Raw genomic sequence first — 11,132 nt, 5'->3', positions numbered from 1 at the left:
AAGGCATTATATGTCTTGATTACAATTCGCTCCATACCAAACGAATTTTTCCCTAAGTCTCCCCCAGTCCTCGCTCTGCCGAGAAGAAGTAATATTCAATTCAGCCACAACATCATCATCAACTTCCAGTTTCTTGTACTGCTCGACCAAAGACTTAGTTCGCTCAATTCCTTGGGAGGCATTATGCTTTTTAGCAGCCATTCTCGTCTTGCAGTCGTCCATCTTGGCTTGAAGCTCATTCATCTGTGCAGCCAAACTAGCCATCAAAGAGTCTTCAATCATGACTTAGGAAAAGATTTCTTTCAACTCGTCCTCAGCTTTGTTGATCTCCAGAAGCAAGGACTCTTTTTCAGATACAGCGCGAAGATATTAAGTACTTTTGGCCTTCATTTCAACATTTTTGGCCAGCGAGGAGAGGACCTCGGAATGGACAACTTTCAACGTCGCTTTAAAATCAGCAGAAAGATTAAGCGACGGAAGTGTCAGTGCTTGCTCCAATTTCGCATTCAAATGCTCAAGCTTCTCCTTATGTTTGGCAGCACTAGCCTTACCGATGTCCATATCCATGAAGGACACATACTCAAATATCGACTGTTTGATGAACTTCATATCTTCCTCTCAAGAAGTAGAAGGACAACTGGCTGAAGCAGGGTGAGATGTCTTGACTTGTCCCCAGGAAGTGAATAAGCCTTGGATGGAACGCACAATTTTATCAGCATCCTGCAAAGAAAGTTGCCAATATTAAAGGTTTCCACTACACTAAACAAAGTGGAGGTAAAGGTGAAGCAAAGATTACCTCATCAGCAATCTTGGAAGGTGGTATATCCCCAACCAAATCTGCCACCTGTGGCTCCACCATTCGTAAGGACTTTCCCTTGTCTAAATGAGAAGACCTTGCCACAATGGGCAGACTCATGGGAGCATCTGTAGAACTCAAAAAGCAACAAATCAAAAAACCAATAGCACAAGTAAAGGTAGAGCATCAAAAAATGAATTACCTTCTGCTTCGACGTTTGGGGGGTCAACGCCCTAGGAAAAAGGTGGCTCATCCATTGGTTGTGATAAAGATTCTGGAACTGAAGATTTCTCTTTAAGCGTAGTCCCTTCATCAGCTGGTTTCGACGAAGCAGCCTCAGCAAAAGATGATGGAGCAGGAGCTACCAACACCAAAGCCTTCAAAGGAGAGGCTGAACTTTTCTGAGAAATTCAAATAAACCATCAGCACATAGAAAAGTTTCAAGTATGGAAAGGTATGCTTGTGAGTAAACCAATTTAATTACCTTCCTCCTGACAATGAGAGGGGTGTCATCATCATCATCAGCATCATCCTCCAAAATGGGAGATGCTGAGGCTGGCCGTTTGCTGCTTGTGGCACTTTTAGTTTCAGTGGGCTTGGCAGAAAGAGAAGTCGATGGACAAGCAGACTGTTTAGCACGAGCAGGGGAAGAGGGACTCCTAATGGACAGAGGAGTGACCAAAATAGGAGAGGTGGAAGAAATGTTTGGCTGGTCCAGTGAATGGAAAGCACGATTGGCATCAGTTGCAAACAATTCACGCTTCACTGACGGTCAGAGTTGTTCAAAAAGGGGATGGATGACACGGCTAGGATTAAAGGGGGCTAATGAAAAGCTGCTCATCAAAAGAATATTATGAGTATCTATAGCTTCTGCCTCTACCTTATTAATGGTGTGGAAGCGGTCTATCAAGTTTCTTAAATAGCAAGGGGGAACGGGCCAAGTTTGGCCAAAACCAAGTTGGCGAGCAAAGAATTGGGGAACGTATATTTCAACCCCAGTCTTGGCATTAGTTTCAGTCAAAATATCATGGAACAACTCCCTCTCAGTCAAAAATTGAATCCAAACGAACAGAGAGGTGCTTGCACTATCCATAGTGGATGGAGGTTGCACATAATTCGGGGTCAAAAAGGGAGGAAAAGGAAAGAAGGAAGGGATTGAATCCAAAGTATAAAAGAATGAAAAAATGTCCCTTCTGGACATATTTACAGGATTTAGGGGATCAATGGCTAGCCCATAGCAGCTAGCAGAAGGATTGGAAAAGGATGGAGCACCAAGTGATGGAAAATAGGCTCTCAACCACATTTGAGTGAACCAAAGAGGCCCACTGCCAGTAGGAGATGCAACATTCTTCAATTGGGATTGAAGAGAAGCCATGCCTCTATAGAGGGCAGCTAAAAAGAAAGAACACAAATTCAAAGGCCTACCACGCGCCAATTCGTGCGCTATGGGTAAATAGCTCATGGAGGGCTTTATGCTTGGCACACACAAAATGTATTTACAAAGCCAAATCAGAAGAAAGGCCACACGCTCAGCATGAGAAGGCTCAGCGCTCGAGTGTTTATGACAGGTTTGCAAGCTTGAATAAGACTTGGTGAGTTTTCTTTCAAATTTTGGGCGCGACACCAGAAATCAAAATACCAGGGAAAATGGTATCGCCTAAAGGTGGCAGATTTACTAGGGCCCCAACGTCCCTTAAGGTAATGGACATGGGGTCAAGAGGGAAAATAAAAGTATTATACTCAGAAGACCAAAAACTTAAAGCGATTGGAAAAAGTGCTGAATTAAAAATAGGGGGTCGAAGAGAGATTTCTAACAAATCAGAAATCCTAGCATTATCAAAAATTGCCTTAGTAGGACCATGGTCCACAAGGCGAGCGTGCCACCTACGGAAAACGACATCAGATTTAGGTCAAGTGCGAATACCTCTTTCGCAAAGTGGCCCCAGTGGCAAAGAGTTTAGAAACGGAGGGCCTTGAGTACAAGGGAATAGCTGACCGACCGTCGCTTGTTCGATAGCCTCGACGTTGTTGAATGAAGGACCTAGATAGAACTCTTTGAGTTCAACATTGGCTGGTGCAAGGAAGTTCGGAGTTATATATGGCCGAGTGAGGAGTTTCTGGAAGTCTTCGAAGTTGAAGGAGTCACCAGATTGGGATTGTGAAGCGGCCACTAGGAACGAAATAGAGTTTTTCAGAATTACTTAGCAGAGAAGCAAGGAGATGAACAGTAATATTGCGAGAGAGAAGCGCGAAAAAATGAGTCGTGATTTAGTGGTGCAATGAAATGACGTATTTGGGGGCTATAAGGGTTTGCAAACGTCGCACCTTTTCAAGCTATGAAAGAAAACAATGATTGAAATTCTTGAGAATTTCGAATGTTGTTGGGAAACACAAAGTGAATATGGCAAAAATTAATTTGTATTAATTCTGCCATATTGGGAGGTAATTGTTGACACACAAAAAGTTCAGCCCAGGTCGAATAGCCCAAGGAATGAAGCCCATTTGGAAGATCCCCAAAAATCAAATAGCCCAAAGAACGACACAATCAGGCAATGCAGGATAAATGTCCAAATAGGGAAGCCCATGAACGCGGTAATACCATCGCCCAAGATTATAAGTCGCCCAAGATTTGAACGAATGGATTGCCATGCAGTCGCCCAGAACTGTGCCCCTATTCTCGTCCAAACCTTCGAGTCGCCCAGGATCTTAGCAAACGTAAGATGTTATGGTTACCCAAAGGTGCGGTTATTGAGTAGCCCTATCACGTTCCACGATTTCAGGAATTCAATTAAAAACGGTTCAACGACAAAAAGTAATGGCAGCAGTTAGAGAAGGCAGTTCCATGACAAGTTGGCCACTACGAGGAAAGTGGGCAGTTATAGAGCGATCAAACAGTTTTTAAGCGGTTGATCACGAAGAGATCATCCAGTGAGTATAAAAGGAAGAAACAACATAGAACAAAAAGAGCCCGAATCAAACACTCTCAAATAGAGAATATGTAATTTTAAATTTCTTAGTTTAGATTTAAACACTTCTTTTTCAGTAACTTGTGTGCTTGTGCCCCTTGGAGGCATTCTGTTTTTATTTTCCAATTGTAAAGTCATCGCCAATAAAAATACCCCTTTTTTGGAACTTTGTCTCAAGAGGTTTGTCCCTTACACAATCGTCTGATCCCTTTTTAATTGTTAGCGACTAACCCGCGTGAAACAATAGCATAATTACAATTTTTAATCTGATTTCTTTTACCATGTTTCATTATTTATTCACGAATTTAACTCCTTCAAATAGGTAAATACTTCTTAGTGGTTGTCAATAATTTTGGGGGTTAAACAAAGGTTGATCTTTACATCAATGTTACACAAAAAATACATCTCACTCTCGTTGTTTTCAATCATTCTTTTCTCCAACTTTAATTAATTTAGATAAGGAGAAAGTGTTTCGTCTCGAGATAACTTTCAACAATTTCGATAATATATAACTTTGAATTTGTTTTTATTATTGAAAGTTTGATAATGTAAATTGGATATGAATTTAACAGAATTTTAGTGTCATCTAATATCAAGTTCATGTTTGATCATCATTTTTAAAAATTTATTTTCAACCACACAATTTATGAGATTTATGATTTTTATCAATTTATCAACAATAGGTCGCCAACTCCATTTTCATAAAGCCACCAACTTCCTTGACCTTCTAACACTGAACAAATGTCAATCCCTATACAAGGTCTTACGACTTTGCGTAGACATGTGTCTTTGAATGCTTTCTCACTGCCTTTTAGGGAAACACTAACAAACCAAAGCCACCTAGGAAAGGTGGGCTTCTATCTTCCCTCAGATTGTCTATCCGAATTACCATACTCACTAAGAAACTTGATATGCTACTAATCAAGGGCTAAATATCAAAGTGTACTCACTAAAGCTAATAAACTTTCGTCAAATGCTCCTAATATCGCACATCAAAGATGTACTGAAAGTCTTAAATTAATATATTTTTGTCCAATATCATCTAATATTGCATATCAAATATGTATTTAGAGCAAATATATTTTTAATGCAGCTCGACTGATTGAGCAATAAAGTCTCAGGATTTATGCGACCTAGACAAGTGAATTGTTATTAATATTTTGAAGGGTGGATTATAAACTAATCTATAATATATCAAATATTATATCAAGTGAGAATAATGTTTTGGACAATTTTGACCCGATTACAATTTCATTATTTCAATAATACTTTTCTTTTTGTTTTTCAATATATAATAAATACTACAAAATCCTTATTTCTTGTTATTAATTCTCGATCAATTAAAATTTACATTAATTTAATCTCAATGAATCTCGACTTGATGAATCTTGATTTACATGAATCTAGAGTTATTATAGATGAATGTATTTTTATTCACGTAGATGGAATTTTAATAAGTATTTAAATTCATGTATTAGTAATCAATTCTTAAGTACAAAATACAATATAAAAAGTTGTTCATTTGTAATATTTAATCATCACAAAAATTTGAATCATAGAAATTGAATTTTGAGAGTTCAATTTTTTCTCTTAAGTTTATATGCTAAATTTTATTTTTTTTTAGTTCATTTGAGACTTGTCAAATCCTCTTAACAAATTAATATCAAATGTTACTTTTGCGATACTTATAAAATACAACCATGCTATTGTAACAGGGACCATCCCTGACCGGTACTCACAAATAGGCAGTGTGTCCCACTTTTTTTTTTTTTTTTTTTTTTTTGCATTTTTTATTCAAACGGGGTCCACGCTTATGAGTGAGTGTCAATCAAGTGGGTAAAAAAATTCTGGCAAACGAGCTTTTTCCTCTAACTAGTCTTTGTCACGTGCGTTGCACAAATGTTGTATTTATTATGTTTTTATTAGTGTAGAAATTGTAAATGTTTAAAAAAAATGTTGAAGATTTATTGCATTATTCAAGAGTTTTGGGAGCATATTATTACTTCGTCAATGCTCTATCTATAAAATCTTCATGCATACACTTATGGTTGCTGTTAGTTAAATAAATCTAAAGTAAAGAATGCTCATACTGTCTCAAAAATCACTATCTTCTAAACCAAAAATTAAAAACTGTCTAGTGTATGTGGTTGACTAGTTTAGGCAAGTATGTAAGAAAAGCTGAATGTATTAGTAATGTCATTATGTTTGAACTGAGTACTATGAAATTCTTAAGATATTGACAAAAAAAACTTGCACCAAATCAAGGAAAATATTGGAGGTCTGCATACATTGTTCTCTTCAATTCAATAATCTATCCTTTACGACTTATTAACTTTCTAAACAATGGGACCCATTTTCTCTATTAAACTTTCATCAGATGCATCACAAAAGAAATTCTAAACAATGACTCATCAACTGCACACAGATTATAGGAATATTAATTCTAGTTAAGCACTAATTAGTCCAATGATTTTTAGCAAAATTGACGAAAAGGTCAAACTCGATCGATCAAAAACTACAGCTTGCAAGAAATCATCACAACCAACAAACTTGAAAATGAAACAAGTGGTCTAATATAATTTTTACTCAATTGCAAGTTAGTTGCGTGATGATGAATCCAAGGATATATGAAAAAAACCCTTTGATAGATTAGTTTTCAATTGGAAGTTAGTTGCATGGGAGTATGAGATATGTTTGTAAATGAGTTGAACAAATGTGGATGCTAGAAATTTTTACTCAGTTATTGCAACAACATATTCAACACTGACATCATATTCGACAACGAAAAGGCAATTTTAAGAGACAATTATGTTATATGTCACTCATCCATAGTAAAACATTGTAAATACACACATTAACTTAAATAATCGAATTTCCATGGAGAAATGAATTTTTATAATAATTGAATTAAATGAGAAGCATAATGCACGTGGACAAGAAAATGAAATAGAAGCATCCACTTTGCGCAGCATTAAATATCAAGTTTACTCCATTTCGTATACCATTTACTCACTTTTTTGTTCACTTCTTTATACTTTTAATTGAAAAAATTGCTATAGATATCTATAGCCAATCAATGAAATAATAAGGTACCTTGAAACAAAAAATCAAACAACTTTCATCTTCTATTTACTAACTGCGATAATTCATTCTTGCAAATACATGATATCAGAATAGCAATGTAAATTTAACTAACCGATAATTGTTCGGCATGCTTGCCTTGGGAAGCAAAAAATTTTAACCGCATTGATGTAACTCTTCCATATTCCTCATAAAGCATATAGCCAGTCCAAAAAGTAAACAAGTACTCCGTAGTTATATTAATGAAAAACCTGATAACAAAGAAACTTAAATGCATTGCAGATGATTAAGAAAATACAATTTAAAAATATACCTTTACAACTCCAAAATATAAGGCGTGTGATGCGAAAGCTATTCCAGCAGAAGCGTTCATCCATTCATTTATAAAAATAAATTCTCAAGAGTCAAAATATCTCGTCTCCCAAATGAAGGACTACGGTTAACATTGGATAAACAAAAGTAGAAAATATTGTAGGTGAAAGTACAAAAAAAGAAAAAAAATGATTAAAAGAAGAGGTGTGGAGGTAGGACAAGAAGATTAAAAAACAATTAAAAAATAGCAGCAAAAGCCAAAGAAAAGCCAAAGTATATAAGAAATCTATGATTAAAAAGAGAAAAATTACATTAGTCATAATTTAACTCATAAGAAAAAACTGAAAGGAACATACATCTGGCAACCACCGAGCCGTAAGATGCCAAAAACTAAAGCTTAATATTGAGGAAATTTATTAAATTTATTACGAAAACTGCAACAAGAGCATGATAAAATTCTCAAAATTTTAATTACATAATCATTAATGAAAACCAAACATCCAACAAGAGGCTTCTTCTACTATGAAACCGTAAAAGTTTTAAAAAAAAATTAGGTCAAAACCTTTTCTCGGATCCAAGAAACAGAAGATCCACTACTTCATCTGCCGTAGACACCTGAAGTATAGTAAACTATCAATACATGACATGTTAAGAGATAAAATATGAATTGAGTAAAAATTTTACAATTTGAGTGAGAGAGAGGAGTTTGAGTGAAAAAGAAATGGGTTGAAAATTGAAGAGGAAAAGAAAGATAAATGAATGTTGTATAAACAAGTAGGAAAAATAGATGTTGCAGGAAGAAGTAAGGAAGAATATATATTGCCTAAAAAAAAGTAGGGAAAGAGGGAGAGGGGTAGAGGGAAAAAAAATTACTCAAAAAAAAATCTCTTTGCACAGTGAGAAGAGCTTTTATTTATTTATTTTGCGCTCATGACAGTTTATATATACTATGTTGAAAAAGTAAAAAAAAAAAGATATTGCTTAAAGAAATGGAGAAAAGTAGGGAAAGCAAGAGAGAAAGTGAAAAAAAAAGAAAAAAATTACCAAAAAAAAGAAAAAGAAAATCTTTCCGCATTGTGTGGAGAGTGCGCTCCAACTCTCTGCACTATGAGGAGAGATGGAGAAATGACTTCGCACTGTGCGAAGAGGTGGAGAGAACTCTTCGCACAGTGTGGAGAGTTTTTTTTCTTTTATTCATGGCATTTTATATATATTAAAATTATTTTTTTTAATGGTGATGGCACGATGCATGTGGAAGAACATTTATAAACAAAATTCTTTGTCTCATTGCCGTTTTTATTTTTGTTGATGGCAGTTTATATATACTATGTTAAAGAAGTAGGGAAAAATAGATATTGTCTAAAAAATGAAAAAAAGTAGGGAGAAGAAGAGAGTGAAAAAAAAAGGAAAAAAAAGAAGAAAAAAATTACCGAGAAAAAGAAAAAAAATTATCTCTGCACTGTGCAGAGAGTGCACTCCAACTCTCTGCACTATGTGGAGAGATGGACTCTAACTCTCCGCTCAGTGCGGAGAGTTTTTTTTTTTTTTTTTTTTTTTTTTTTTTTTGCTCATGGCAGTTTATATATATTAAAATTATTATATTATTTTTTTAATGGTGATATCACGATGCGTGTTGAAGAATATTCGTAAACAAAATTCTTTGCCTCATTGCCATTTTTATTTTTGCTCATGACAGTTTATATATACTATTTTGAAGAAGTAGGGAAAAATAGATATTGTCTTAAAAATGGAGAAAAGCAGGGAGAGCGAGAGAGAGTGGAAAAAAAAGAAAAAAATTACTAAAAAAAGAAAGAAAATTTCTCCGCACAGTGCGAAAAATACGCTCCAACTCTTCGCACTGAGCGGAGATTTCTCTCCAACTCTTCCCACTGTGCGGAGAATGTGCACCAACTTTCCCCACTGTGCGGAGACCGCGCTCCAACTCTCCCCACTGTGCGGAGTGTGCACTCCAACTCTCCGCACTGTCCGGAGAGTTTTCTCCAAACTCTCTACACAGTGTGGAGAGCCATTTGCACTCTCCGCACTGTGCGGAGAGATGGTCTCCAACTCTCCGCATAGTGTCGTGAGTTTTTTTTTCTCATGCAGTTTATATATATTAAAATTATTTTTTTAATAATGATGGCACGATGCATGTGGAAAAATATTGGTCAAATCACAAAAAAAAAAATCTTCAGAAAATGCAAAAATGAAAAATGACATCACACACATTAAAATTGAATTAATTTACTGTTGCATCTACAGTAGTCCATCGCCACCCTTTTTTATAAGAAATTAGAAATCTTTCATATTCATCACTTACTAGTTAAAAAGTAAAAGAGGCGAAATCATGTGTGTTAGCTAAAAGAAATAATCCTACTCGCATCCCGGGACATAACCCAGTGATGCAAAGGACAGAATTGAAGTAGTCTCTTGCAGCCACAGTGTGAGTGTTCGATTCCTAAGATATGGAATTGAACTTTTTGTGGATACCAGTGTATGGACAAACTCTTGTTCTCTGATCCGTTAGAACATATTTCGCTATTTACCTCCTTCACAATATTTCAGGGATGAGACAATAGGGATCTCAAGGTTGTGGTTCAACCTTTAAGAAATAAACCTACTCAACAGGCTACTATTGCGTTGCGATTGTTGTACCTTCTTGTCTGATGAGTTGTACTCCCTGTCCCAAGAGCAGCAAAATATTGACGGCTAGATTTGATAGAGACGAGACTTTGTGTGGAATCGAGAGCTTTAAGATTACGCTTTTGTCATCTTGTGATGCACAAGGCCCTATATGGATTTCGTTAAAATCAAATTTTGGGTAAAAAATTTATTTTAGATTAATGATTTTTTTTTTTTAAGAATACGCATTTATTTAAAATAAAAGGAAAAATTTTATGTCTCATTAAAATTGGAATGGAGTCCCAGAAAACTCATCTGAGCGACTTAGCAACGCGAGAGAACAAAACCCACCCCACATCATCCTACCTCACAATTTACATGAGTCGTGAGTATAGAATTTCTATAATAAGATTAAACCATGTAATGGAATAAGCACAAGGAGACTCAAGTGAGCTGGATAAAATCTCTGTAATCTGTAAGTACTGATTTGTAAATTTCCCTTTTTATTTCTTGAATTATTATGCGGGTTTACATGATTATGTATTTGTAACTTGAATTGACGAGGAATGAGCTAAATATTGCTTTTTCAGATATGGTTCTGAATTTTATTGGGTGCTTATTAAATTAAGATTTGATTTGATAAAATTTCTTGTTTCGAATGGGTTTTCTATCTTTGGAAACAATATATTTAAGAATTAATTGGGAAATTTTGGTTTGCATTTTTTTTTCTCATTTAAATTAGGAATGAAATCAATTTTTTTTGTGAAATTTATTTAAGAAACTTATTTATTCAACAAAATTTACGCAAGAAGATGGTATGCTTTCAATTTGAGTATTTGAGTAAAGGTGAAGTCCAGAGGATAATTTAGTTTTTGGTAATCTGCATTTGACTCATGGTATTGGAATTGCAATTTTCCTGTTTAAATTGGATTATTTTTACTCTCAATTGGAAGGCCCAGATTCCGCACCCCAAAAATGCAGCGGAAATCTGATCTTTTGAAAGATGGAAAAGGTCTGATGTATACTATCCCAAAACAAAAGGGAATATCCGTATACTAACTATTGCTTCTTTCTGAATTGGCTTTGCAGTGTTTGTTTTATGTGCAAATAAGCTCGTCGTGGATGCACGATCTATGTTCAAGTAAGATATCATTAGAACTCTGTATTTCCTTGAAGCATTTAGTGTTTTTTCTTTCTCCCATTCGATTTTGAAGCCAGACTGTATTATTTGGGAATATGGTTATTAATATTCCATTGATGCATCTCTTATTGATAACAAGAAACAAAAGTCTAATGTTTCTCTCAATTGATCTTTCCTCTCTCTTTTTTTTTTTTTTTTTTTTTTTTTTTTTTTT

At 35.3% G+C, this 11,132-nt stretch overlaps 1 protein-coding gene across 2 annotated transcripts in view; it reads left to right on the top strand.

Annotated features, from left to right (window-relative positions):
• Window positions 1–10,058: 10,058 nt before the first annotated feature.
• Window positions 10,059–11,132, top strand: part of LOC111407396 — a 3,907-nt gene continuing 2,833 nt past the window's right edge. Inside the window, exons 1-2 of one of the 2 annotated variants that reach the window (XM_023036837.1) lie at window positions 10,059–10,252; window positions 10,867–10,918. In XM_023036837.1, the coding sequence (XP_022892605.1) occupies window positions 10,911–10,918 (8 nt within the window). In that variant the 5' untranslated portion in view covers window positions 10,059–10,252; window positions 10,867–10,910. Of the gene's footprint in view, window positions 10,253–10,516; window positions 10,790–10,866; window positions 10,919–11,132 lie in introns of those variants that run through there. The other variant, XM_023036836.1, reaches the window with a different exon arrangement.

This window comes from Olea europaea, chromosome 13 (assembly GCF_002742605.1).
Source record: "Olea europaea var. sylvestris chromosome 13, O_europaea_v1, whole genome shotgun sequence".
NCBI lineage: Eukaryota > Viridiplantae > Streptophyta > Magnoliopsida > Lamiales > Oleaceae > Olea > Olea europaea.
This window is presented reverse-complemented; position numbering and strand designations above follow the sequence as displayed.